This window comes from Drosophila suzukii, chromosome 2R, assembly GCF_043229965.1.
Source record: "Drosophila suzukii chromosome 2R, CBGP_Dsuzu_IsoJpt1.0, whole genome shotgun sequence".
NCBI lineage: Eukaryota > Metazoa > Arthropoda > Insecta > Diptera > Drosophilidae > Drosophila > Drosophila suzukii.
This window is the reverse complement of record NC_092081.1, coordinates 18,677,462-18,704,198: the sequence shown is the minus strand read 5'-3', so window position 1 is coordinate 18,704,198 and position 26,737 is coordinate 18,677,462. Positions and strand designations below refer to the sequence as shown.

The 26,737-nt window shown below is 45.0% G+C and overlaps 7 protein-coding genes across 9 annotated transcripts; 2 read left to right on the top strand and 5 right to left on the bottom strand.

Moving 5' to 3' along the window:
- The first annotated feature begins 753 nt into the window (after positions 1 to 753).
- Positions 754 to 13,865, top strand: LOC118876983 (uncharacterized). 3 transcript variants are annotated; one of them, XM_070994589.1, is made up of 2 exons: positions 754 to 1,791; positions 12,323 to 13,865. In XM_070994589.1, exon 1 carries the CDS (start codon positions 881 to 883, stop codon positions 1,319 to 1,321), a length of 441 nt encoding a protein of 146 aa, XP_070850690.1. In that variant the 5' UTR covers positions 754 to 880; the 3' UTR covers positions 1,322 to 1,791; positions 12,323 to 13,865. The 3 variants fall into 3 exon arrangements, with proteins under 3 accessions (XP_070850690.1, XP_070850689.1, XP_036669624.2); XM_070994588.1 differs by having other exon boundaries at positions 754 to 1,855; XM_036813729.3 differs by lacking the exon at positions 12,323 to 13,865 and adding an exon at positions 2,181 to 3,728 and having other exon boundaries at positions 754 to 1,855.
- Positions 2,136 to 3,705, bottom strand: LOC118876982 (dopaminechrome tautomerase-like). The gene is made up of 3 exons (XM_036813728.3): positions 3,169 to 3,705; positions 2,366 to 3,115; positions 2,136 to 2,309 (listed from the first exon to the last, which is right to left on the bottom strand). The coding sequence occupies exons 1-3, from the start codon at positions 3,577 to 3,579 to the stop codon at positions 2,232 to 2,234; spliced, it is 1,239 nt and encodes a 412-aa protein (XP_036669623.2). The 5' UTR covers positions 3,580 to 3,705; the 3' UTR covers positions 2,136 to 2,231.
- On the bottom strand, positions 6,361 to 7,819 carry LOC108009034 (dopaminechrome tautomerase). Its single transcript, XM_017073008.4, has 3 exons — positions 7,394 to 7,819; positions 6,591 to 7,340; positions 6,361 to 6,534 (listed from the first exon to the last, which is right to left on the bottom strand). The coding sequence occupies exons 1-3, from the start codon at positions 7,802 to 7,804 to the stop codon at positions 6,457 to 6,459; spliced, it is 1,239 nt and encodes a 412-aa protein (XP_016928497.2). The 5' UTR covers positions 7,805 to 7,819; the 3' UTR covers positions 6,361 to 6,456.
- LOC118876981 (dopaminechrome tautomerase-like) lies at positions 12,278 to 13,721 on the bottom strand. The gene is made up of 3 exons (XM_036813727.3): positions 13,311 to 13,721; positions 12,508 to 13,257; positions 12,278 to 12,451 (listed from the first exon to the last, which is right to left on the bottom strand). Exons 1-3 carry the CDS (start codon positions 13,719 to 13,721, stop codon positions 12,374 to 12,376), a joined length of 1,239 nt encoding a protein of 412 aa, XP_036669622.2. The 3' UTR covers positions 12,278 to 12,373.
- Positions 13,866 to 15,387: 1,522 nt separating the features above from the next.
- On the top strand, positions 15,388 to 21,221 carry Golgin245 (golgin subfamily A member Golgin-245). Its single transcript, XM_017073003.4, has 8 exons — positions 15,388 to 15,595; positions 15,798 to 15,885; positions 15,947 to 16,122; positions 16,175 to 16,378; positions 16,454 to 20,158; positions 20,221 to 20,292; positions 20,517 to 20,633; positions 20,696 to 21,221. The coding sequence occupies exons 1-8, from the start codon at positions 15,512 to 15,514 to the stop codon at positions 20,711 to 20,713; spliced, it is 4,464 nt and encodes a 1,487-aa protein (XP_016928492.2). The 5' UTR covers positions 15,388 to 15,511; the 3' UTR covers positions 20,714 to 21,221.
- Positions 21,128 to 25,904, bottom strand: Ice1 (Interacts with the C terminus of ELL 1). The gene is made up of 2 exons (XM_017073005.4): positions 24,350 to 25,904; positions 21,128 to 24,292 (listed from the first exon to the last, which is right to left on the bottom strand). Exons 1-2 carry the CDS (start codon positions 25,662 to 25,664, stop codon positions 21,225 to 21,227), a joined length of 4,383 nt encoding a protein of 1,460 aa, XP_016928494.2. The 5' UTR covers positions 25,665 to 25,904; the 3' UTR covers positions 21,128 to 21,224.
- A 315-nt stretch (positions 25,905 to 26,219) lies between these two features.
- On the bottom strand, positions 26,220 to 26,717 carry roh (reduction of Rh1). The gene is made up of 2 exons (XM_070994587.1): positions 26,446 to 26,717; positions 26,220 to 26,382 (listed from the first exon to the last, which is right to left on the bottom strand). Exons 1-2 carry the CDS (start codon positions 26,624 to 26,626, stop codon positions 26,315 to 26,317), a joined length of 249 nt encoding a protein of 82 aa, XP_070850688.1. The 5' UTR covers positions 26,627 to 26,717; the 3' UTR covers positions 26,220 to 26,314.
- Between the last annotated feature and the right edge of the window lie 20 nt (positions 26,718 to 26,737).

Here is a 26,737-nt window from a genome sequence, read left to right as displayed (position 1 = left end):
AAGATTATTTTTAAGTAATGTTTTAAGCTTTGGAATCATTAAACCCTGAAAAACCCTTCTGATAGAACCGCCACTTGACCGTATCAATGCTTTGGAATCAACAAAAAAGATAAATGGAAACTACAAACACGATTGTAAAGCATTAAATGGTTAACACGTAATAGGGTGCTAAGACAGCGGATTTCTACAAAAAATTAATTCCCAAACACACGCAGAGGGTACTAAAAATGCAAAATCACCTCCTAATTAGCAATCTTGTTTAGCTTTCATTCAGTTTTTAGCGTGTAAACAGTTCATTATAATAGTATTGCTAGAAAAACTTGTATGCTTAAAGACTTTCTATAAGTTAACTGAAATACATATAAGGAATTTAGAGGGCGACCAACTGGTTTTAATAACAGAATAAATAATATTGAAATCGAACGCTTTTTTTAACAGCTTACTAGCGCCACCTGTTTGAATTGGCTTGTAGCTGTTAATCGTCAACTACTTAGTAATCTGTTGAGTAATAGCATAGAAAACTCTATATTTTGATCAAAATATGACAAATTATTATTATTACCTATAGTAAGTCAAATTAAATATTATATAGACTGTTTAATATACTAAAACAGTTCCTCAATTAAAAGACAAATAAAATATACAGAGTTTTAATTATGTTAATTTATGAACATATCTCGTCACTATTATAGATTTTATTATTTGAAAGTGCGTTCGTTACCAACCGTTATTTTGCCTATTATCGATAACGCTAAAGCTTATCGACAGTGTCACCGTTGACGAAACATCTGCAGATACGTATTTATTTATGTTTTTCGCATCCAGAAACTGCCGGCCACAAGTGCATCTTCACTGCGCTGCCGCTCGACCCAATCCCTAAATGGAGCCACCTCCAGGACCCGCAAGCTTTTCAACTCGTCCATGGCCAGCGATGTGCCCTTCCGCCTGCCATGTTTCCGATAAAATCACTTTACAGTCCGTGCTGGTGGAGACGCAAGACAAGGCGCTGCGCCGTATTAGCGAGCTGAGGGAGCATTGCACGCTGGAGCAGCAGGCCAAGGCTCACCTGGAGGAGGCGTTGGGGGTCGAGATGGACGACATGAGCTGCAAAATGCAGGCGTATCAGACGAAGCTTCAGCTCCTGTACGAGAATCCGGAGAATATAACGGCGGCTCTGGAGCGAAGCGGCCAGTTGTTGGACACGGAGCAGCTCATCGACCTAGAAAGTCGCCGCCTTCTGCAAATGGTACTGGTTCCGGTGAAGGAGTGCCCGATCTCCAGCGATTACTCAAAGAGCAGGAGGTGCATCTTAAGGAGGTGACGGAAAAGTATGAAGCCCTCCGCAAGCAGGAGGAGGAGAATGTCCTGCTCCTGGCCCAGACTAAGCAGGCCATTCACACAGAACTTGAGCACAGGGGCACCGAGGTGTCGCAGAGAGACCCACAACAATGAGGCCAAGGAGCAGAAGCTCCAGGCCTGCTTAACACCCTTAAAGGGAACTTTGCAGCCAAAGAGCAATAGGTGGCCGCCCTCGAAAGTCAAGTGGTAGCCATCAAAGCGGAAAACGAGCAAAAACAGTTAAAGAATCTGGAAGAGCAGCTGTTTAGCCTGAAGAATAAAAACGAAATTAGCTTGGATTAACTTCGACACAACAAAGAAGCTATGGAGTCTCAAACCAAGGAAGCTCAGGATCAGGAACAGAAACTTTAGGCTGATTTAGAGATGGCTAAGTCCAAGCTCTTGGCCACGGAAGAGTTCCGAATATTGAGGCTAACGCCAGAAACGGTTAAGGTCAGTTGATGGCGTGAAATCACGTTCAATATCAAGCTTCTAAAGCCCTGTGGGATTTAAGGGGGTAAGTTTGTTGCTATTTGCGACCCCATTAATCCAATCTTACTGTCATTTTATATGGGCATTTTATGATTGTTTAGACAAAGCTTTTGAAACTAAAAGGACAGAATAATGGCCGATATTCCTGAGATTGAGTTGTATATAAATATAAATATTTACACATTCATATAAGTTCGTTGCCTTTGTCAGAATCTGCCCATTTGCATAAATTACCATTTGAGATAGGCTGTGATAAAAATCCCTTAGAAATCCCCTTTCCAACCCAATAAACTCCACAACAACAATAATATTAACATGCTTCAGTTTATTTGGTTTAATCAATTCACTAGTTAAACCACAAGGCGATTGGACAGATCTTCTTTGTTGGAAAAGAAGACGCCTCACTGAACATCATCCAAGTTGCGACGCAGAATGCGGAAGTTAACCTCGCTGAAATCCAACGTGCCTTCGGCGATTTTCTAAAGGAAAGGAGATCAGATAGTGGAAACACATAACTCTACTCAATTAATCCCACCTGGAAGCGATTGGAGATCAACCACAATTCTTCCTGCCCCTCGGCATTTTCCACCACCTTCATTCCGCTGACGAACTGCAGCTCATCGGCCTCTGCCGGCAAAACGACCAAATTTTCCGAATCGTAGGTCGAATTTACGTTCCACATGATGAGCTGGATGGGATTAAAGGTGACGCAGTAGATGTTATTTTTTCCATCGATGGCGGAAGCGGCGCACTCGCTCCCACGGCTGCCCAGCTCGGTGAACTGCTCCGGCAGCGCCTCCGGGTTGTTGGCCCAGTTCGTCTGGTTGTTGAGCTCACTCAGTGGCACGGCGAACTCACTCGCAGTGGCCATCGGATGGAAGTAGAGATTGCTCTTGTCATTGGTGAGTGCAAACATGCCATCCATCAGGTAGAAGGTTTCGTTAGCAATCGTGTGCTTGCCGTAATCCGGATTGGGGTACATGAAGCGGTTCTCTACCCTCCAGGAGGTCTGGGCCTCGTGGTCGTAAACCACCAGGCCGTGGAAAGTCACATCGGCCACATAGACCATGGTGCTATTGCAAGATCCCTCGGGTGCAGGATCCTGAACCAGAACGCTTGGAGTGATGAAGAGGGAAGCATCTGGGGTGTAGGTGTTATTTGGAAAGCGGTAGCGATGCAGCAGGGTATCGGTATTCAGGTCAAATTGCAGCAACTGCGGTGTACAGTACTTGGTGGTGCCAATTGCACCCGTATCCATGACCCACATCTGGTTGCACTCGGTGATCTGAAAGGGACTTAATGAGCTCCTCACATAATCTTGGATTATTACCGACTCACAGATACTCTGTAGACGGAGGTGATCCGATCGCAGTCGTCGCCGTTATCATTGTGCCAGTCGTAACTGGGATACGGCTGCAGCAGAGGACCGTTTGTGCCATTCGTCGCAGAAACGGTGGCCAGTGTATAGGGAACGCCACTGACAAACCTAGGAATGGTGGTAAACAGCCTCATTGTCCCATTGGAAAAATACTGCGGCTGGACATCGATGGGAGTTCCATTCGCGGGCACCAGATTACCAGCCGCCTCGGCATTCTCCCGGTCCTGGTCCGTGGCAAAACCGTACTCCAGCTGGAGCCACTCCGCCACCGTTTCCACAGTGTTCACGGAACGCGGTACTGCAGCTCCGGCGCCATAACCCGGGGCCAGAGTCAGCGAGAAGGCGATCACCAATATTTGCAGAGGCACCATTCTGATGCAGAGTTGGATGGTAAGTGTTCTGGTCGCACTAAGGGCAGCTGCCTTTTAAGCCGAAGTGCTCACCGTATTGTACTACCAATAACTCAAAAATGTTTAATGTTTTGGAAAAAACATCAATAAAACACCTCTATTTTTATGAATTTATTGGAACATAAGTCTGGCAACAAACAGATAAGGCAGGAATACTTTTCCAACCTCTTACCGACCACGACTATTAGATACCCGGCGGGAGCCATGGAGATATGCTTCAAACGAATCTGTTTTTTTACCACTAGCACACCTAGGCTATAGCGTCACCTAGCCTATAGCGCCACCTAGCCCATAACGGCAACTAACGTATAGCGCCCTTAGCGGCTTGCTGGTGTATTAGTAAAAACAGATGAAATATCGACTATTATTTGGTTATAACTTTTCAATAACTGGTCCGACATTAATAATTATTGGCATAGCATCCTAAAAAATAGAAGCAAAACCATAGGTTTCATAAAAATTCGTGATATTCAATAAGTATTGAATGGGTTAAGAAAAGTCATGTATCATTCAAACGAAATTTAAATGACCATTTCCAATATTTAGCTTTTGTTTTGTGTAAATACTTTGGACCACCCCCTTATACTTTACAAGGTCATAAACGCTTCTTCCTACCTGTTACATACTTTACGACGAATCTAGTTACCCTTTTACTGTACGAGTAAGGGGTATAAGAATGTACGATTAGGTGGCTTAAATTAATTACTGTTTAAGGTTAGTTCCAGTCATGATCACAGGTGCAGGCGATAACACCTAAATTAGAACTTACAACTTTTAAAGAACTTGTGATCATCATCGAACTATAAATTAATTATGTTAAGTCTACTAACAGCCTAATCAAATTGAAGATTATTTTTAAGTAATGTTTTTAGCTTTGGAATCATTAAGCCCTGAAAAACCCTACTGATAACCCGTCACTTGACCTTATCAATGCTTTAGGATCAACAAAGCATTAGATGATAAACATGAAGTAAGGTGCTAGCCAGAGGATTTCTAAAAAAAATTTGTTCCCAAACACAGGCAGGGTACTTAAAATGCAAAATCACCTCCGAAATAGCAAACTTGCTCAGCTTTCATTGAGTTTTAAGCGTGTAAACAGTTCATTATAATAGTATTGTTAGAAAAACTTGAAGACTTTCTAAAAGTTAACAGAAATACATGTAAAGAATTTAAAGGACGACCAACTGGTTTTGATAACATAATAAATAATATTTAAATCTAACGTTTTTATACCCGTACTCGTAGAGTAAAAGGGTATACTAGATTCGTCGGAATGTATGTAACAGGCCGAAGAAAGCGTTTCCGACCCCATAAAGTATATATATTCTTGATCACGTTCACTAGCCGAGTCGATCTAACCATGTCCGTCTGTCCTATACTATAAGAGCTAGGCTATTGGGACTTGGCATTAGGATTTAAGTCGGTGTATGATTTTTAACTTGCCAACAGAGCGACACACCTCATAAAATACCATTTTTAGGTAAAATCATTTAAAGTTCTCAGGTCTCATATATAGTTCAGTCCTAGCGGGGCTTTATGAAACGAAGGTCAACGTCTACGAATCTTCTGAAATTTACTTCAATCATCAGAAGCGCTTTTAAAAATAACTATCCAACTGATGTAATTTTTACAGACTTTTCAGCAAGGCTTTCGATTTCGTGAACCATCAGTTATTATTGATAAAACTTAATCTATTAGGACTCCCGATCACGTTATTTAAGTGGATTTCAACATATTTATCGATCCGGACTCAGAGAGTAGTAGTAGTAGTAGTAATTTGCTGTTCTTAAACAACTCTAAATGTAACTTTATGTCCTTTTATCGGAAGAATCTCTTTCTCACAAGATATTTTATCGGGTCGAGTGATCTTGGACGCATAAATTCCGTTACAGACCTTGCAGTCTTATACAACCACAACTTATACTTCACGGATCACATTGGCATCATAGTTAGTAAAGCGAAGGAATTTGAGGACCCCTATACCACAAAACACTTATACATTTTCTTGGTTCGTCCAATCCTGCAACACTGCTCGTGAGTTTGGTCACCGCAATATGCCAAGTATCATGACCTTATCGAATCGGTACAGAAACAGTTTATTTTGTTTGCACTACGTGGCTTAAACTGGGAAACCCATCGTAACTTACCATCCTACGCGAATAGACTGCGTCTACTGAACCTACCCATCCTCAAGGATTGTCAGACCTTCACAAAATAATCACTGGATTTGTAAATTCAAGCTACCTTCTCGGTCAAATACAGTTATCCATCCCTGGAAGGGCAACTCGTCACTTTCGACCTATTGCCCTAAATATTTGTAAATCTAATTTCGAATCACATGATCCATTTCGCGTTATATGAGTTGTCCTTCTCGATATTCACTGAATGCTCTGTAAATTTGAATGTAACCAATATCCTAACCCCCCTGTCCTTACCACCGCCCACTTTATGTGTACTTTGTTTGTTGGCAGATATTTGCCGACTTCAATGAAATAAATAAATATCGTCATTTAATATGGGCATTTTATGATTGTTTAGACAAAGCTATTGAAACTAAAAGGACATAATAATGCCCGATATTCCTGGGATTGAGTTGTATAAAAATATAAATATTTACACATTCATATAACTAAGTTGCCTTTGTCAGAATCTGCCCATTTGCATAATTAACCATTTGAGATAGGCTGTGATAAAAATCCCTTAGAAATTCCCTTTCCAACCCAATAAACTCCACAACAACAATAATATTTACATGCTTCAATTTATTTGGTTTAATCAATTCACTAGTTAAACCACAAGACGATTGGACAGGTATTCGTCGTTGGAAAAGAAGACGCCTCACTGAACATCATCCAAGTTGCGACGCAGAATGCGGAAGTTAACCTCGCTGAAATCCAACGTGCCTTCGGCGATTTTCTAAAGGAAAGGAGATCATATAGTGGTAACACATAACTCTACTCAATTAATCCCACCTGGAAGCGATTGGAGATCAACCACAATTCTTCCTGCCCCTCGGCATTTTCCACCACCTTCATTCCGCTGACGAACTGCAGCTCATCGGCCTCTGCCGGCAAAATGACCAAATTTTCCGAATCGTAGGTCGAATTTACGTTCCACATGATGAGCTGGATGGGATTAAAGGTGACGCAGTAGATGTTGTTTTTTCCATCGATGGCGGAAGCGGCGCACTCGCTCCCACGGCTGCCCAGCTCGGTGAACTGCTCCGGCAGCGCCTCCGGGTTGTTGGCCCAGTTCGTCTGGTTGTTGAGCTCACTCAGTGGCACGGCGAACTCACTCGCAGTGGCCATCGGATGGAAGTAGAGATTGCTCTTGTCATTGGTGAGTGCAAACATGCCATCCATCAGGTAGAAGGTTTCGTTAGCAATCGTGTGCTTGCCGTAATCCGGATTGGGGTACATGAAGCGGTTCTCTACCCTCCAGGAGGTCTGGGCCTCGTGGTCGTAAACCACCAGGCCGTGGAAAGTCACATCGGCCACATAGACCATGGTGCTATTGCAAGATCCCTCGGGTGCAGGATCCTGAACCAGAACGCTTGGAGTGATGAAGAGGGAAGCATCTGGGGTGTAGGTGTTATTTGGAAAGCGGTAGCGATGCAGCAGGGTATCGGTATTCAGGTCAAATTGCAGCAACTGCGGTGTACAGTACTTGGTGGTGCCAATTGCACCCGTATCCATGACCCACATCTGGTTGCACTCGGTGATCTGAAAGGGACTTAATGAGCTCCTCATATAATCTTGGATTATTACCGACTCACAGATACTCTGTAGACGGAGGTGATCCGATCGCAGTCGTCGCCGTTATCATTGTGCCAGTCGTAACTGGGATACGGCTGCAGCAGAGGACCGTTTGTGCCATTCGTCGCAGAAACGGTGGCCAGTGTATAGGGAACGCCACTGACAAACCTAGGAATGGTGGTAAACAGCCTCATTGTCCCATTGGAAAAATACTGCGGCTGGACATCGATGGGAGTTCCATTCGCGGGCACCAGATTACCAGCCGCCTCGGCATTCTCCCGGTCCTGGTCCGTGGCAAAACCGTACTCCAGCTGGAGCCACTCCGCCACCGTTTCCACAGTGTTCACGGAACGCGGTACTGCAGCTCCGGCGCCATAACCCGGGGCCAGAGTCAGCGAGAAGGCGATCAGCAATATTTGCAGAGGCACCATTCTGATGCAGAGTTGGATGGTAAGTGTTCTGGTCGCACTAAGGGTAGCTGCTTATTAAGCTGAAGTGCTCACCATTTTGTACTACCAATAATTCAAAAATGTTTAAAATGTTTAAAACCACATCAATAAAGACCACTATTTTTATGAATTTATTGGAACATAAGTCTGGCAGTGATTAAATCTTGGAAATAAACAGATAAGGCAGGGATATATTTTTTCAACCTCTTACCGACCACGACTTTTAGACACCCGTTACTCAGCTAAAGAGAGTGCGAGAACGATGGAAAGCACACCTAGCACACCTAATATAGACAAAAATTTGGTCATAACATTTCAATAACTGGTCCGATATTAATAATTCTTGGCATAGAATCCTAAAAAAAGAAGCAAAACGATTTTTAGAAAATTCATTTTGCAGTTACTATAAGTTTTGTTTAAAGAAACTTGCATAAAAAATATTCCTTTTCAAGTCTAGGAAAAAGTTTAACAAGCAGATTTTATCAAAAGTTCGGCATTTTCAATTGGTTAAAAAAGTCTTGTATCATTGAAGTTTAAATGACCATTTCCTATATTAAGCTTTAAATACTTTTGACCACCCTTGTATACTTTATAAGGTTAGAAACGCTTCTTTCTACCTGTTACATACTTTCCGACGAGTCTAGATACCCTTATACCCTACGAGTAAGCGGTATAAGAATGTACGATTAGGTGGCTTAAATCAATAATTGTTTAAGGTTAGTTCCAGTCATGATCACAGGTGCAGGCGATAACACCCAAATTAGAACTTACAAATTTTTAACAACTTGAGATCATCGTCAAACTTCATGACTGGAACTAACCTTGAAAAGTTATTGATATATTGCTTGCAAGCTTAAGAAAATAAAATGGTTATTAAGCAACAGGAAATACTTGTCACGACAAAAAAAGTTAACCAACTACATATGTGCATTGTAAATCTTGGTTAATTTAAATATAAGCTAATTATGTTAAATCTACTTAAAGCCTAATCAAATTGAAGATTATTTTTAAGTAATGTAAAAACGTTTGGAATCATTAAACCCTGAAAAGCCCTACTGATACAACCGCCACTTGACCCTATCAATGCTTTAGGATCAACAAAGCATTACATGGTTAACACGAAATAGGGTGCAAAAACGGAGGATTTTTACCAAAAATTAGTTCCCAAACACACGCAGGGTACTTAAAATGCAAAATCACCTCCGAATCAGCAAACTTGCTCAGCTTTCATTGAGTTTTAGCGTTTAAACAGTTCATTATACTAGTATTGTTAGAAAAACTTGCTTTAAGATTTTTTATAAGTTAACAAAAATACTTGTAAAGACCAACTGGTTTTGATAACAGAATAAATAATATTTAAATCTAACGTTTATATACCCGTTACTCCGACCCCATGAAGTATATATATTCTTAATTAGGATCACTAGCCAAGTCGATCTAGCCATGTTCGTCTGTCCGTATAAACGCTGAGATCTATAAGAGCTGGGCTATTGGGGTTTGGCATGTAGATTCCTAAGCTTCTTGCGCAGCGCAAGTTCAGCAGGGTTCTACGCCCACTCTAACGCCCACAAACCGCCCAAAACTGTGGCTCCTACAGTTTTAATGCTAGAAAAATGTTAACTGAAATGTATTGTTCTTATCAATACCTATCGATTGACCCCAAAAAAAGTTTGCCACGCCCACTTTAACGCCCACAAACTTAAAAAAAATGGCCACTATGACCGCTGATATCTCGGAAACTATCAAAGATAGAGAAGTGGGATTTCAGATTTAAATTTAAAAGCCTTGTACGCAGCGTTAGTTTGTTACGCGAATATGCCACGCCCACTCTAACGCCCACAAACCGCACAAGCCTGTGGCGCCCACGATATGTATTAGTCTCGTCAATACCTATCGATTGATCCAAAAAAAGTTTCCCACGTCACTCTAACGCCTATAAGGGTTAAATCTTTCTAACGTCCACATAACCATATATTAAGATCGCGGGTAGGTGGCGCAATCCATTCTCGCTTTGATGCTCGCATATCTTCAGCTCCCTTTGGTTTCTTTAGATAAGTAACGGGTATCTGATAGTCGAGGTACTCAACTATAGCGTTCTTCCTTGTTATACCCGTTACTCGTAAAGTAAAAGGGTATACTAGATTCGTCGGAAAGTATGTAACAGGCAGAAGGAAGCGTTTCCGACCCCATAAAGTATATATATTCTTGATCAGGATCACTAGCCGAGTCGATCTAGCCATGTCCGTCTGTCCGTCTGTCCGGATGAACGCTGAGATCTCGGAAACTATGGGAGCTAGGCTATTGAGGTTTTGCGTGCAGATTCCTGAGCTTCTTACGCAGCGCAAGTTTGTTTCAGTAGAGTGCCACGCCCACTCTAACGCCCATAAACCGCCCACAAACTTCAAAAAGTCGTAAATATGAACGTAGATATCTCGGAAACTATCAAAGATAGAGAATTAGGATTTCAGATTTAGATTCCGTAGCCTTATACGCAGTGCAAGTTTGTTACGCGAATATGCCACGCCCACTCTAACGCCCACAAACCGCGAAAACCTGTGACGCCCACAATTTTTATGCTAGATAAAAAATTTTAACTGAAATGTATTGGTCTCGTCAATACCTATCGATTGGTCCAAAAAAAAATGCCACGCCCACTCTAACGCCCATAACGCTTAAATCTGTATATCGCCGGTAGGTGGCGCATTTTAATCTCGCTTTGCTACTTGCATATCTCTATTTAGCTGAGTAACGGGTATCTGATAGTCGAGGTACTCGACTATAGCGTTCTTCCTTGCTTTTCTTTGATTCAACAGACTCTTGTTTGAATGGGCTTGTAGCTCAAGTCAAGCCATTGCAGTCAGCACCTTGGGATTTGTGCCACTTGTAGGTGGGGTAGGCCTGCAGGAGGGTTCCGTTCGTACGCTTTTTATTGGTGACATAGGCCAGGGAGTAGGGCACACCCTTGGCGAAGCGCGAAAGGGGGCTAGGTTGTTGCTTGGAACTTCAGACTTGCTTAATGACTTGGTGATAAGAAGTGACCCTGAACTTTCCCTTAATTTGTTTCCCGCAAGAGATTCGCCAACCAAAACAATAAGTTTTACTCTGAGCTTCAAATGATGTAAGGTAGAACCAAAACCAACTGTCAAAAGTTTCCGATTCCGAAAGTTTGGTTTGGATTTAAGTCGGTGTATGATTGTTAATTTGCCAGCAGAGCGACACACCTCATAAAATATCTTTTTTTAGGTAAAATCATTTGAAGTTCTTAGGTCTCATAAAAATTGTCCAGTCCTAGCATGGCTTTATGAAATTCTGAAATTTACTTCAATCATCAGAAACAATTTTAAAAATAACTATCAAACTGATGTAATTTTTACAGACTTCAGCAAGGCTTTCGATTCCGTGAACAACCAGCTATTATTGAAAAAACTAAACCTAATAGGATTCCCGATCACGTTAAAATATTTCTCGTGATCTCTGGTGTCCGCAAGGAAGCCACCTAGGACCTCTTCTTTTTGGAATTTTCACTACGGACATGCCTCAAGTAGTTCTCTCCTCTCATGTTTGATGTACGCTGACGATGTAAAACTTTATGTCCTATTATCGGAAGAATATCTTTCTCACAAGATATTTTATCGGGTCGAGTGATCTTGAACGAATAAATTCCGCAAAATTCCGTTTTTGCTTTTGTCAAACGTTGGTCAAAGAAATTTGAGGACCCCTATACCACGAAACACTTATACATTTCCTTGGTTCGTCCAATCCTGAAATACTGCTCGTGTGTTTGGTCACCGCCATATGCCAAGTATCAGGACCTTATCGAATCGGTACAGAAACAGTTTATTTTGTTTGCACTACGTGGCTTAAACTGGGAAACCCATCGTTGCCTACCATCCTACGCGGATAGACTTCGTCTACTGAACCTGCCCTCCCTCAAGGATCGTCAGACCTTCACAAACTAATCACTGGATTTGTAAATTCAAGCTACCTTCTCGATCAAATACAGTTATCCATCCCTGGAAGGGCAACTCGTCACTTTCGACCTATTGCCCTAAATATTTGTAAATCTAATTTCGCATCACATGATCCCCTTCGCGTTATATGTTCGCAATATAATGAATTGTCCTTTTTGATATTCACTGAATGCTCTGTAAATTTGAATGTAACAAACATCCTAACCCACCTGTCTTTACCACCGCCCACTTGATGTGAGACGGGTACTTTGCTTGTTGGCAGATATTTGCCGACTTCAATGAAATAAATAAATATCGTCATTTTATATGGGCATGTTATGATTGTTTAGACAAAGCTTTTGAAACTAAAAGGACATAATAATGCCCGATATTCCTGGGATTCAGTTGTATACAAATATAAATACTTAGACTTTCATATAAGTACGTTGCCTCTGTCAATCCCTTAGAAATCTCCTTTCCAACCCAATAAACTCCACAGCAACAATAATATTTACATGCTTCAATTTATTTGGTTCAATCAATTCACTAGTTAAACCACAAGGCGATTGGACAGATCTTCGTCGTTGGAAAAGAAGACGCCTCACTGAACATCATCCAAGTTGCGACGCAGAATGCGGAAGTTAACCTCGCTGAAATCCAACGTGCCTTCGGCGATTTTCTAAAGGAAAGGAGATCAGATTGTGGTAACACATAACTCTACTCAATTAATCCCACCTGGAAGCGATTGGAGATCAACCACAATTCTTCCTGCCCCGCGGCATTTTCCACCACCTTCATTCCGCTGACGAACTGCAGCTCATCGGCCTCTGCCGGCAAAATGACCAAATTTTCCGAATCGTAGGTCGAATTTACGTTCCACATGATGAGCTGGATGGGATTAAAGGTGACGCAGTAGATGTTGTTTTTGCCATCGATGGCGGAAGCGGCGCACTCGCTCCCACGGCTGCCCAGCTCGGTGAACTGCTCCGGCAGCGCCTCCGGGTTGTTGGCCCAGTTCGTCTGGTTGTTGAGCTCACTCAGTGGCACGGCGAACTCACTCGCAGTGGCCATCGGATGGAAGTAGAGATTGCTCTTGTCATTGGTGAGTGCAAACATGCCATCCATCAGGTAGAAGGTTTCGTTAGCAATCGTGTGCTTGCCGTAATCCGGATTGGGGTACATGAAGCGGTTCTCTACCCTCCAGGAGGTCTGGGCCTCGTGGTCGTAAACCACCAGGCCGTGGAAAGTCACATCGGCCACATAGACCATGGTGCTATTGCACGATCCCTCGGGTGCAGGATCCTGAACCAGAACGCTTGGAGTGATGAAGAGGGAAGCATCTGGGGTGTAGGTGTTATTTGGAAAGCGGTAGCGATGCAGCAGGGTATCGGTATTCAGGTCAAATTGCAGCAACTGCGGTGTACAGTACTTGGTGGTGCCAATTGCACCCGTATCCATGACCCACATCTGGTTGCACTCGGTGATCTGAAAGGGACTTAATGAGCTCCTCATATAATCTTGGATTATTCCCGACTCACAGATACTCTGTAGACGGAGGTGATCCGATCGCAGTCGTCGCCGTTATCATTGTGCCAGTCGTAACTGGGATACGGCTGCAGCAGAGGACCGTTTGTGCCATTCGTCGCAGAAACGGTGGCCAGTGTATAGGGAACGCCACTGACAAACCTAGGAATGGTGGTAAACAGCCTCATTGTCCCATTGGAGAAGTACTGCGGCTGGACATCGATGGGAGTTCCATTCGCGGGCACTAGATTACCAGCCGCTTCGGCATTCTCCCGGTCCTGGTCCGTGGCAAAACCGTACTCCAGCTGGAGCCACTCCGCCACCGTTTCCACAGTGTTCACGGAACGCGGTACTGCAGCTCCGGCGCCATAACCCGGGGCCAGAGTCAGCGAGAAGGCGATCACCAATATTTGCAGAGGCACCATTCTGATGCAGAGTTGGATGGTAAGTGTTCTGGTCGCACTAAGGGCAGCTGCTTATTAAGCCGAAGTGCTCACCGTATTGTACTACCAATAACTCAAAAATGTTTAATGTTTTGGAAAAAACATCAATAAAGACCACTATTTTTATGAATTTATTGGAACATAAGTCTGGCAACAAACAGATAAGGTAGGAATACTTTTCCAACCTCTTACCGACCACGACTTTTAGATACCCGTTACTCAGCTAAAGGGAGTGCGAGAGCGATGGAAATATGCTTCAAACGAATCTGTTTTTTCTACTAGCACACCTAGCCTATAGCGCCACCTAGCCTATAGCGCCACCTAGCCCATAACGGCAACTAACGTATAGCGCCCCTAGCGGCTTGCTGGTGTATTAGTGAAAACAGCTGAAATATCGACTATTATTTGGTTATAACTTTTCAATAACCTAAAAAATAGAAGCAAAACCATTTTTGAAAAATTCTATTTGTCGTTACTATTAGTTTTGTTTAGAGAAACTGGCATTAAAAAATGTTTCTTTTTAAGTCTAGAAGAAAAGTTCAAAAGGTAGGTTTTCATAAAAATTCGTGATATTCAATAAGTACTGAATGGGTTAAGAAAAGTCTTGTATCATTCAAACGAAATTTAAATGACCATTTCCTATATTAAGCTTTTGTTTTGTGTAAATACTTATAAGGTCAGAAACGCTTCTTTCTACCTGTTACATACTTTCCGACAAATCCAGTTACCTTTTTACTCTACGAGTAAGGGGTATAAGAATGTATGATTAGGTGGCTTAAATCAATCTGTTTAAGGTTAGCTCCAGTCATGATCACAGGTGCAGTCGATAACACCTAAATTAGAACTTACAACTTTTAAAGAACATGTGATCATCATCGAACTATAAATTAATTATGTTAAGTCTACTAACAGCCTAATCAAATTGAAGACTATTTTTAGAAATGCTTTTAGCTTTTGAATCATTAAGCCCTGGAAAACCCTACTGATAAACCGCCAATTGACCCTATCAATGCTTTAGGATCAACAAAAAAGATAAATGGGAAGTAAAAACACGATTGTAAAGCGTTTAATGAAAAACACACAAAAGGGTGCTAAAACATAGGTTTTAAAAAAAAAAGAGTTCACAAACACACACAGGGTATTTAATATGCAAAATCACCTCCGAATTAGCAAACTTGCTCAGCTTTCATTCAGTTTTTAGCGTGTAAGCAGTTCATACAGAAATACATATAAAGAATTTAAAGGGCGACCAGCTGGTTTTGATAACATAATGCATAATATTTAAGTCTAACGTTTTTTTTCTTTGATTTAACAGACTCCTGGCGCCACCTGTTTGAATGGGTTTGTAGCTGTTATTCGTCAATTACTTGGTAATATTTATATTTTGATCAAACTATGACAAGTTATTTTTAACGTTAAAGAGAAGAACTCTCCTTAGTAATAACCATCAAATCAAATAAATATTAGATAGACTGTTTGATATGGACAATAAAACAGTTCCAGAAGTAAAAGACAAATAAAATATATAGCGTTTTAATTATGTTAATTTATGAACATATCTGGTCACTATTATAGATTTTATTATTTGAAAGTGCGTTCGTTACCAACCGTTATTTTTCTTATTATCGATAACGCCAAAGCTTATCGACAGTGTGACCGTTGACGAAACATCTGCAGACACGTATTTATTTAGATGTTTTTTAATTAAAAATTGAATAGTGCTCGAACCAGGTAGCCCAGGTAGACAAAATAAAGCGCAAAAGGGCCTCGAAATGTTTGCCAACCTGAAGAACAAGCTGATCGAGGAGGTGAAGGCGTCGCCATCGAAATTCCAACAATTTGCGAATGCTGCACAGGTATTTCATGGCTTGGTGGGGGCGGGGCGAGGTGCCGATGGAAAATGCAAATTAAGCAAAACATACGCACACCGATAGGCATTTTACATGTGTTGGTAAAGCTGGGGAGGGTTCGGAAAGAGTGCAATTGTGACCCATTTCTGGGGAGGAGGAGAAGCAAAGTGAAGTGACCAGCTGCTCATGGTTATGGTCTGTTTTTTAGGCCGCCGTGAGCTCATCGTCGAGCACAACACCTAATTCGGATACGAACACCAGCAACAATGAAAACTTCTTCAGCATCACGGAGGAGGGTGAGTTCGCCATGAGTCACCTGGAGATCCTTATCACACACAACTTTCCTCCAATCCCCAGACACGCCTCAGAACTCGCCTTATCGCATCCAGAAACTGCCGGCCACTAGTGCATCTTCACTGCGCGGTCGCTCGACCCAATCCCTAAATGGAGCCACCTCCAGGACCCGCAAGCTGTCCAACTCGTCCATGGCCAGCGATGTGTCCTTCCGCCTGCCCACTTACGAAGCACCAGCTGTAAGTATTCCAATTCCACACCCCAATAAAATAATATAATGGATTAAACCAGGTCTACCATCTCCAATCGGATCTGGACGAGACGAGCAGCGAGTTCGACGACTCCGCCTCCACAGCCCGGCTGGATGTGATCACCAAGGATCAGCTGTACGATGCGTACAAGAAGTCCCTCGATCGGTATCACAAGTACCGCTGTCGCTACACGGATCTGGCCAAAAAGTACAAGGAACTAGAGCGCGACAGCTCCAAGGCGAGGGTATCTATCTATTTTATCGTGCCTATTGATAAGCTTGTTTGTCTAACTTATGTTTTCGATATAATCACTTTACAGTCGGTGCTAGTGGAGACGCAAGACAAGGCGCTGCGCCGTATTAGCGAGCTGAGGGAGCAGTGCACGCTGGAGCAGCAGGCCAAGGCTCATCTGGAGGAGGCGTTGCGCGTCGAGATGGACGACATGAGCTGCAAAATGCAGGCGTATCAGACGAAGCTCCAGCTGCTGGGCGAAAATCCGGAGAACATAACGGCGGCTCTGGAGCGAAGTGGCCAGTTGTTGGACACGGAGCAGCTCATCGACCTAGATGAATCGGCTGGAAAGTCGCTGCCTTCTGCAAATGGCACTGGTTCCGGTGAAGGAGTGCCCGATCTCCAGCGATTACTCAAAGAGCAGGAGGTGCATCTTAAGGAGGTGACGGAAAAGTATGAAGCCCTCCGCAAGCAGGAGGAGGAGAATGTCCTGCTTCTGGCCCAGACTAAACAGGCCATTCACACAGAACTTGAGCACAAGGACACCGAGGTGCGGCAGCTTCAGGAGAAACTCAAGCAGTTGGAGTCCCAGCGAGAGACCCACAACAACGAGGCCAAGGAGCAGTTTAAGAAGCTGCAGGCCACGAAGCAGGAGGTCGATGCCAAGCTATTGACCTCTGAGCACCTGCTTAACACCCTCAAAGGAAACTTCGCAGCCAAAGAGCAACAGGTGGCCGCCCTCGAAAGTCAAGTGGTAGCCATCAAAGCTGAAACCGAGCAAAAACTAAAGGAATTACAACAACAGAACGAAGATCGCAGCAACCAAGCAAGCGATTCAACCGAGCAGCTGGAAAAACTGCAGTCAGCCTTAAAAGAAGCCGAAACGCAGATTTTGGCAAAGGATCAACTTTTGGAAACTCTCAGAAGCGAACACTCAGCCAAGGAGAAACAGTTAAAGGATCTGGAAGAGCAGCTGCTTAGCCTGAAGAATGAAAACGAAATTACCTTGGATAAACTTCGACACAACAAAGAAGCTAGCGAGTCTCAAACCAAGGAAGCTCAGGATCAGCAACAGAAACTTCAAGCTGATTTAGAGATGGCTAAGTCCAAGCTCTTGGCCACAGAAGAACTTGCGAATTCCCTAAAGAGCGATCACAAAGCCAAGGAAGAGCAGTTAGCTGAGTTAGAAGACAAACTGAAATCTCTTGCCGAAGAAAACGAAAATAACCTGGAAAAATTGCGCCAGGTCATCGAAAATCGCGAGACCGATTTCCAGGCAAAGCTGAATAAACTGCAAACAGCTAAGGATGAAGCCGTGGCGAAACTACTATCCACGGAACTCAGTTTGAGTGCGCTTCAAGCCGCACTCTCGGCCAAGGAGGAGCAAGCTGCATCCTTGGAGAAAAGCCTGAATGCCCTCAAAACCGAAAACGAGCACAGTTTGCAGGACCTGCGTTTGCACAACGATCAGTTGCTAGAAATTGTCCAGCGTCATCAGCAAAACGACTGGGAAGCTCAGCTGGATCAGGCTAGAGAAGAATTAGCCGAAATTCAATCGCAGCGAGAGCAACATGCTCTTGAACTCGAAAAAAGTCTGGAAGTGGAACGCGAATCGGTGGCCGCTTTGAGTTCCGAGAAAGCCTCCCTGGAGGAACAGCATAGACTTAAGCTGGAACAGCTGCAGCGCGAGATTCAAATCCTGCAGGATCAGCACGCCGAATCGGAGAGCGAAACGGTGGCTGCCCTAAAAGCTCAGTTGGAGGCACTTAAGCAGAACTTGGCCACCAGTCAAGCGAGTCTCCTGGCCAAGGAAAAGGAACTCAAAGCCAGCGGTAACAAGTTAAACAAGATAAAGAAGCAACATGAGCAGCATCAGGCCAAGTCAAGCGAACAAAACGCCCGCCTCGAAACGCTGCAAAGTGAATTGGCAGATCGACTGGCTCACTCCCGCCAGGTGGAGAGCGAAAAGGAGGAATTGCAGACACGAGTCACCGGTATTCTGGAGGAGATCGCTATGATGCAGGCGCAGATGCAACAGGTGCAGGATTCACACAGCGAACTGGAACACGAAAAGCGCAAGCTTGAATCCCGAATTGAGTCGCTGCAGCAGGAGCAGGTTGACAGCAGTGCCCAGGACGAACGAACCTCCGCCAAGTTGGAGGAGATCCAGAGCGAAAACACCAAGCTGGCTGAGCGCAACTGTCTGCTGGAGGAGCAGGCCAATCACTTGGAGTCCCAGCTGCAAGCCAAACAAGACGAGATGGGCAAGATTCAGGTGAAGATGCAACAGGTCCTCGACGAGCATTCGAAACTGCAAAATGCCCAGGAGCTAATGGACCACGACCACCGGACGCTGCAGGACAAGTGCGATGCCTACGAAAAGGACAAGCTGCTAACCAAGGACACGCTGGACTGCCTGCAGGAAGCCAGTGAGGAACTGCAGCGGGTTAAGAGCAATTTGGAGCGGGATCTGGAGGAGCAGCAACAGCAATTGTTGGAGCTAAGAGAGCGTCAGAGAGAACAGGAGCAGCAGCTGAAGGACCAAGCCGAACGCTGCGCGGAACTGGAGGCCCAAAACACCGAGTGTGAGTCCCAACTGCAGGTCACTATCAGCAATCTTCGCGAGCAACTTGATGCTTACAAGCAGTCAGAGCAAGGCATTCAGGAGAAGATCCAGGCCACCAGTTCGTCCTATGGCACGCAAATCGCCACTTTGGAAGCTCGCTGGAGCGCCGCCAATTCGGATGTGGAGCGCCTCCACGAAGCCAACGACGCCTTGCAGCTGGAAATGGAACAGTTGAAAATCAAGCACAGTCAGGAGCGCGAGGAAGTAAAGGAGTCCATAGCCCAGAAAAACCGGCAGGTGGTGGAGCTCCAGGAAGCCATGGCCCTGAGGGATACTCAGCTGAAGGACAAGGTAGATGCCTCCGAAAAGCTGGCCAAATTCGATGAAATTCTCATCGAGAACGAGTACTTGAACAAGCACACTAAACAACTGGAGAAGGAATTGGCTGAAGGCGCTGAGCTGAAGGAAAAACTAAAATCGTTGCAATGTGAGCTGTATGTACTCCAGGAAAAGGCCGAACAGCACGCCGTCCAAATGTTAGAAAAGGAAACTCAAAGTGCGGCAGCCACAGCGGAGGTCTCCGAACTGAAGCAAGCCATAGAGGAACAGGCTGTGGAGCTAACCCGTCAGAAAGAGCACGCCAGTTTTGTCACCGAACAGAGTGACGCTGTACAAAAGGATCTGCTACAAGCGCAGCAGCAACTCCATGACAAACAGATTGAGCTAACTAAAGTCCAAGAAGAGCAGACCATTCTGCAGGCTGAGCTGGATAGCCTCAATGAAGAGGTGGTCAGTCTCAGGGACTGGTCCACACCGGACTCCGACGGCTTGCGCAGCCTTAACGAGCGACTGCAGCGGGAGCTGGAGGATCTGAAGCACAAAAGCAACGGTGCGGAGTCCAATATGCAGCAGGAGATCGAGGAGCTGCAGGCGAATAACCAGCAGATGGCCGAGCGCATCAATGAGCTGGAAACCCTGCGAGCGGGTATCCAGGCCCAGCAGCTCCTCGCCAGCATGGCTCCCAAAAACGTCCAAGAGGCAGCTGCTGCTGGAGAGAAGGCTGAGCTGGAGGCCAAGCTTAAGGAGATTATGAACGAGGTGCAGGATGTGACGAATCGGAACCTGTTCCTGGAGCAAAAGTGTGAGAACTACCTGATACTCGAACAGTCTAACGAACGACTAAAGCTGCAGAATGCGAAATTGTCGCGGCAACTGGATGAAACACTGGTGAGTTTCTAGCAGGGTTATGTTAATTGATCCCATTGTTGATCGCCTCTTTTTTACGTAAGGTATCCATGCAGCATAGCGAGGCTGTTCCGGCTAACACGGAGTTTGAATACTTGCGCAACATCATGTTCCAGGTAAGCGTGCGACTTCTCAATGTGTGGTTAAGGTTTTGGTTTGTTATATGTCGGAGAAAGTTTGGTTAATTAAAATTACTACTATCAGGAACTAAAATTCATTGAAAAATTCAATCTGACAAACCTTTAACTTTAAGTTTTGTCCGACAGATGATAACCAGTAGTTTTTTCACCAGTTAAAAGTTTGAAGTCAAATAAAACCTAACATAATATTATCTTTTTAGTACCTGACTGGCAACACGAATAACGAGACACTGGTCAAGGTGATATCGGCAGTGCTCAAATTTTCGCCGCAGCAGGCCCAAGTTGCCCTGGAAAAAGAGCATCAGAGGCGATCGCTGGTAGGATCCGCAATAATATAACCATGTTAGATCACCAACTTATGAAATACCATCAATTTCAGCTGAACAAACTAATCTAGCATGAACTGATGGCTCTCTACGATGGAGACTGGAACTGGGAGCCCTGCCCGGCGACGCTTCTAGACCGCAAATGAAGTCGGAATGATTGGCCCGAGATCACAAGTACCTTATACCTCACCTTTGGCATATGAGATGTATTTTTCCGGCTGACTCTGCAGGCATTTTGAGTTGTGGGAGCAGTTGATGTTTGTGCTAGCCCCGTACTAGGTCAATGTTATTGTACAGTCCACTAATTAACTATAGCTACTTCTATCCAAATTCATGCTAAGCACTTTTGTACATTTCGATTAAGCTTTCCTTTGTTTCCAGCATTCACTTGCTTGCGATCCATATACCATATCCCCATCTCCCCCCACTTAACCACTATCTAACCTAAGTGCAATCTTTTTGTGTATTTTAGTTATAAGTTGAAATTTGTAAAGATCCGCAGCACAGTTGGCATTTAGTTTAATTCAAATTCTATACAATTACATACATAAATAAATAGTTGCAATTCATACACGTGAATTTCTAATCTTTTGAGTTTTTCCCAGTGGCCGCTACGAAGCGGAAATGCCTTCGCCGCTCCGCAAAGCATCTTAGCATGGCCCGCGTCAGCGGATCCAACTGGTAGTTTGGCCTGTAGTCCTTCAGGGCGTCGAAAGTGTACTTGAATCCGAATCTTTGCAAGCGTAGACATGCCTGCACTGCCGCCTGTTGAACTCCAGATCGTGGCACTGCCACTAGCAGGCGCTTCAGGAAACCCACGAAGGCAGACATATCTGTTTCCAGGGGTAGAGGCTTCAGAACCAAGGAGATGCAGTGCAGCAGATGCACGAGCCGGGCATCGTATGACTTGTCTTGGGCAGCGAGATCACAGTAGCTGGTGGCGAGCGGCATTAGGTGTTCCCCCAGTACGCTGTCGAGAACTTTGAGATGAGCAGAACGCCGACAGAAGAGCGCGAAGGCGTAACCCAGCTCCTCCATACGACCAGCCTTAAGCTTCCCCACCAAGTTCTCCAACACCTGCTGCTTGGTGGGCTCAAAGGGCTGGAAGTGATACTCAAAGCGCAGCTTGGAAAGCAGCATTCGTTCGGCGCCCTCCGGATCCTGCATGTCGTACTGCCGGCCCATCAGCAGATGCTTAATCACGGTGATCAGGGCATCCGAGTTGTCGTACTCCCGCTGTTCGCGGTGAGGAATCACAGTGGGAAACTGGCGCAATACCTCAAAGACCAGTGGCGGCACATCCTGGTCGAAGTGGTACAGAATTTTGGCCAGCAGCAGCCTCGCTGGATTTTGATAGCCCTCCGCCGACATGCTCGCTTGTAGGGCCACAGCCTTCAAGTAGAGTTTCAAGTATTTCAGAGCCACCTCAGTAGATGGCCGCTCCTTGGTGTTCCGGAACAGACGCTCCTCCAGTTCAGCCAGAAATCTCTGAGAGAAATTAAAATACTTCAGGGCATTTAACAGACGTTCCACTGGATTCCCATCTGTGCCAATCTTGCAGATTACTGTTATCAAGGCATTCACAATAACGGCCTCATCTTTGGTCACCTTGTAGATCTCCAAGGCCAAGTCACTGCAGCTCGACTCCAGTTGCATGGTCTCCTGGAGATATGTGCCTATTGAGGCGCACAGTTGAGGTTGCCATTTCCCCAGTGTTTTCCTTTTTGTCTGGATGACCTTAGCCACCTCCTTGTCCTTTTCAACTACATGTTGTAGAAGCGACTTGGTTTGGCCATCTTCCCAGCTGATTATAGCTTGCTCTAAGGGAATTTCGGTGGGTGGATCGACTAGCTCGTCAGTTGGCTCAGAAACTGGAGAGGCTGGTGACTCCTCGCTGAATGTAAAGGTCTGCTTAATGGCCTCTGGTTCCATAAGTGCCTTCTTTGTCTGATGCCTTTCTAGCTCAATTGGTTTAAAAGGCTCCGGTTCAGTAAATCCTTGTTTGAGCTGGCTCCTTATTCGATCTACAAGCGAAAGTCCTTTTTCTGGACTGGATTTCTGCTCGTCAAGCAGTTGCTTGGCCCTCTGCCGAGTCAAACGAACAGGTCCCGGCGGAGATGGAATTTTAATCTCGCTTTTTGTTCTTTTCCGTTTGGCTGGTATTTGACAAGGTGAAGGTGGTTTCTCTGGTTGCTTAGGGGAGATTGGTTCGTCGATAATCAGACTGTTCTCGTCCTCGGAATCATCACTTGTGCTTTCAGTGACCTTAGAGCTGATTTGCTTCTCGAACTGCTGGATGTCTTTTACTTTAAAATCAGGTCCTGAGTTTTCCATGACTGAAGGTTGCTTTATGGTAATCAAATCGGCTTCAGTAAGTAAAGGCACACTAGATGGTGCTACGGAAGCTACTTCATCTTCATTTTTATCAGCATGTTCTTTAATAGGTTGCTCTTCGGCAGCATTTTTAAGGACATCCTCCTCTTCCAGCTTTCCTTCTGGTTCAGAACTTTCCTCATCCGATTCTGAATCACTGCCGAACAAGGAAGTATTTATTCTAAGTTTGGAATCTTTGTGGTCAATGGAAATTCTACATTTTTCACTTTCATTTTCCGAATTGCTTGATTCGGGATCCATCATAACCTCGCTCAATTCGGATTCCGGATCTGAATCACTAAAACCACCAAAAAGTGACATTGAAGTTGGTAAAATATCACAATCGTTGTGATTCAATGAGCTTTCTGGCTCTTCTGGAGATTTAAAAAAGTCTGTAGGCACAGTATCATTAACACTTTTCGTTGTACTCTCATCCAGATTTGAGTCACTACTGAACAAGGGTGATTCCGATCCTTCTGTTGAAAAATAATCTCTTTTGCTCGATATACGTTGCAACTCCTCACAAGCGTTTAAATCGGAATATAATCTTTCCTCTGCCAACGACTCTTTCCTCTCATTTGATTTCACATCGGAAGCGCTGCCATATAAGGATGGATGCAACGGAATAGCTTCAATTGGAGCGAATTCAGTTGGGCTCTTAATCTCTAACTCGATTTCTGGTTTCTTTAAAGAAGGTACTTCCGAAACTTGCGTTTTATGTGGTTGCATAGGGAGTTCCATACTAGCTGGTTCTCCGTCATCATCTTTTAAAGACGAATCTTTTCTTTTCTGGCCTGCACACAAAGGATCTGGAGTACTATTTTCTGGCAGTAGGAACTTAGTGTTTTCCGCAGGGCTTTCGAAATCTTTAGGGACCTCGTCCCTAATGATTTCTTCCTTTTCTTCTTTTTTCGCGTTGGATGTCAACTGAAGCAGATATAGTTCTTCCTCATCCAATTCCATATCGAGATTATCACAGTTGGCCATGTTAAATGTTTTCAAATTGCTTAAAAACTGGATTGCCGTTTCTGGCTTTTGTTCAAGTTCTACTCCTGGTTCATTATTTGTCTCCAGACGTACTGGCCCCATCTCCAGGCAGTTTCGTTTGGGAACAGGCTTCGGCATTGCAACAGCTTTGCGCTTTTTGGATTTTCGCTTTCGTTCTCTTGACTTGGAGGGCAGGCGGATGGGAGTCACATCTCCTCCGTGGCTGATGTTAGGCGACTCAATGATGGGATCCGTTCCAAGATCCTTGCATTCTGTGCTGGTGGCGAAATCTAAAAATAATATGGACTGTATTAATCCACTTACTGACGCGATTTCGATGGATTTACCTCTCTTGCTGGTGCTTTTGCTAGACGCCTGCTCCGTCTGGCTTTGCGTGCCCTCATAGAGCTCATACAGCCAGCTGGTAAAGTCCGCCTGACTGACGCTCGGCGGCGTGGCCAGCGACGGATTGGAACGGCTTTGCAGCAGGCCCAGGACCATTTGGCCAAATACCTGCCACAGCTCCTCGAAGGCCTGCGGTGGCAGATTGGCCAGGCAGCTTTGGTTTTGAGGTAGAAAGTTGAGTAGCTCCTTGGCCAGTTCCCTGGAGGATCTGGCCTCTTCCTTTACACTATCTAGCATGGTTCGCGATGGTGGCCGTGAGGCGGACACCTTGATTTGCGCCGGACGGTCGGACAGGAAGTCAATCTCGCGATGTATATCACACAAATTAGTGCAGGTGGCCACACTTGCTGTGGCTGGAAGTTCCTCCAGCTCCGGCTGCGGGTCGCTCAGTGGACTCATCGGTTCAATTATTACGTCCTGATGCCACGAGAGCATTTCATCGAGGATCTGCCGCACATTTGGCAGGGGAGTGGGCTCGGGAAAGCAGGTGCCCACATCTTGATGCCGGATGAAGGAGGCTGTTGTGGTGCCCCGCGTGGTGGTGGTGTTCTTGTGCTGCGTGGCCTGGTTACGGGTCTCTATTAGACCCTCCACCTGTACGGCCACAGAACAAAGTGCGGGCTTGGCCTCAACCGGCTTCACGTCGGTTTGCGTGGATTGGTTGACCCCAGGCTGATGGCTCTTCCGTTTGCTGCGCGGATTGGGACTCTTCGGCGTGGGCAGACTTATATCCAGCGTCTTGAAGTGCTCCTTTAGCTTTTTCATGATGTTGTAATCCCGCCGCAGGAGTCCACTATCGTCGCCCAGACGCAGGGACAGCTGCATCAGTATGGAGAGCACATCTTTGGCATCCGCGGGCAGTCCCCTGACCTGCAGCTCATCTTGAAGGTTCTCGCAAGTCTGAGCCTGGGCGTCTAGCTTCTTCTCCAGCTCCTCGCATCGCAGGTCGATCTGCTTGGAGCGTTTCTCCAGCTCGATTCGCTGCTGCTTTTCCTTTTGGTACAGATCGGTCACCTCCTGGGCGGTGCGCTGCAGGTCCGCCAGCTGTTTGTTCTGCGCCTGCAGCTGTTTCACCTGGCGGACCAGCTCATCGTTCTGGGCTATACGCTCGGCCAGCCGGCTTCGCTTGGCCCGCACATCCTGGTTGATCCTGGGCAGCGGAACCTGCTTGTAGGGCGCCACCAGGCCATCTTGGAGCGGAGCGGAGGAGCCCAGGAGCTGGTCAATATTGAAGTCCGAGAACTCGTCCAAATCCATGCTACCGCCGTCTTGTTGCTGGATTTCACGTGGTCGCGTTTGCAAGCGCCACTGGCGATTTCAGATGGTTCCGAAACCAACGAAACAGTTCACGATCCTACACATTCTGCACCTCTCGTTGATTCTGGGTAAAGTTCAGCTGCGATTCCTCTGATTTAATACACAAAACAGGAACTAAAACAAAAATCCGCGTTTTTTCTGCAGCCGGTCACCAAAACATTTGCCTGAACGATAACACGAAACGGGACTATCGATAAGTCAGTGCCCAATTTTAATGCCACTCTGATAGGCTATTCCCACTGGCGTGTCTAAGAGCCGTTTACACTGACGTTGAATTTTGAATTCTGGAAAAATTCCACGGATGTTCCTATATCAACCTCTAATTTAACATAAGGCTAAATCTCCTGCTTTTTGTTACTCGGTGAAGTAATATGTTTATCCTTAAATCTTATTGTTGAAATCCGACATATTTATTTTAGTGTCATAGCAGCGAAGTAAGACCGTACTTGGGAAGTGCTTTTTTAGGAGATTTATTTAATAAAAGTCCATCTAACCTCGAATCAAATCATTTATTCGCCGATTTCACGTTAAATCCAACACAAAACGCTTTGAAATGTTGATGCAAGAATTAAGACTAATTTAGTGGCCCTTTAGTGGTGCTCGGCATGCTCCTTGGCCTGGGACTCGGCCCATGCCTTCTTGTTTTCGGGAGAGTTGGCTGAAATAGGTGGAAATATAAGATTAATAAGGATGTAGTTTAGTCAACCGACATTAAACGCACCCAATTTGCTGATCTTGTAGAACACGGGCACGCAGGCCACGGCCGCAATGAAGTAGTAGCGCCAGATCCACTGGTTCTTGATGTAGTGCTTGATGGGGAATTGGGCTATCTTCGCCGAGAAGGTGTACGGATAGCGCATGGGGCGTCCAGCGGGTTTCTCAGCAGCAGCTTTGTCGGCCATGTTAGTCGGTGATTTCGGAGCTGTGATGGGTCGATGCAAAGGATTTCAATTTATGCAAAAATTATGTAATTTTCAGCAGCGGCAGGCGAACATACGTACCTCACAAATAAG

Excerpts from the sequence above, each read along its gene's own strand:
- LOC118876983 (XM_070994589.1), top strand. The coding sequence starts at position 881 with ATGGAGCCACCTCCAGGACCCGCAAGCTTTTCAACTCGTCCATGGCCA.
- LOC118876982 (XM_036813728.3), bottom strand. The coding sequence starts at position 3,579 with ATGGTGCCTCTGCAAATATTGGTGATCGCCTTCTCGCTGACTCTGGCC. Across the intron at positions 3,116-3,168 it reads CCTCCGTCTACAGAGTATCT|ATCACCGAGTGCAACCAGAT; the intron begins GTGAGTCGGTAA and ends AGTCCCTTTCAG. Across the intron at positions 2,310-2,365 it reads TGATCTCCAATCGCTTCCAG|AAAATCGCCGAAGGCACGTT; the intron begins GTGGGATTAATT and ends CCTTTCCTTTAG.
- LOC108009034 (XM_017073008.4), bottom strand. The coding sequence starts at position 7,804 with ATGGTGCCTCTGCAAATATTGCTGATCGCCTTCTCGCTGACTCTGGCC. Across the intron at positions 7,341-7,393 it reads CCTCCGTCTACAGAGTATCT|ATCACCGAGTGCAACCAGAT; the intron begins GTGAGTCGGTAA and ends AGTCCCTTTCAG. Across the intron at positions 6,535-6,590 it reads TGATCTCCAATCGCTTCCAG|AAAATCGCCGAAGGCACGTT; the intron begins GTGGGATTAATT and ends CCTTTCCTTTAG.
- LOC118876981 (XM_036813727.3), bottom strand. The coding sequence starts at position 13,721 with ATGGTGCCTCTGCAAATATTGGTGATCGCCTTCTCGCTGACTCTGGCC. Across the intron at positions 13,258-13,310 it reads CCTCCGTCTACAGAGTATCT|ATCACCGAGTGCAACCAGAT; the intron begins GTGAGTCGGGAA and ends AGTCCCTTTCAG. Across the intron at positions 12,452-12,507 it reads TGATCTCCAATCGCTTCCAG|AAAATCGCCGAAGGCACGTT; the intron begins GTGGGATTAATT and ends CCTTTCCTTTAG.
- Golgin245 (XM_017073003.4), top strand. The coding sequence starts at position 15,512 with ATGTTTGCCAACCTGAAGAACAAGCTGATCGAGGAGGTGAAGGCGTCG. Across the intron at positions 15,886-15,946 it reads CTTCAGCATCACGGAGGAGG|ACACGCCTCAGAACTCGCCT; the intron begins GTGAGTTCGCCA and ends TCCAATCCCCAG. Across the intron at positions 20,293-20,516 it reads TGCGCAACATCATGTTCCAG|TACCTGACTGGCAACACGAA; the intron begins GTAAGCGTGCGA and ends TTATCTTTTTAG.
- Ice1 (XM_017073005.4), bottom strand. The coding sequence starts at position 25,664 with ATGGATTTGGACGAGTTCTCGGACTTCAATATTGACCAGCTCCTGGGC. Across the intron at positions 24,293-24,349 it reads CAAAAGCACCAGCAAGAGAG|ATTTCGCCACCAGCACAGAA; the intron begins GTAAATCCATCG and ends TATTATTTTTAG.
- roh (XM_070994587.1), bottom strand. The coding sequence starts at position 26,626 with ATGGCCGACAAAGCTGCTGCTGAGAAACCCGCTGGACGCCCCATGCGC. Across the intron at positions 26,383-26,445 it reads CTACAAGATCAGCAAATTGG|CCAACTCTCCCGAAAACAAG; the intron begins GTGCGTTTAATG and ends CACCTATTTCAG.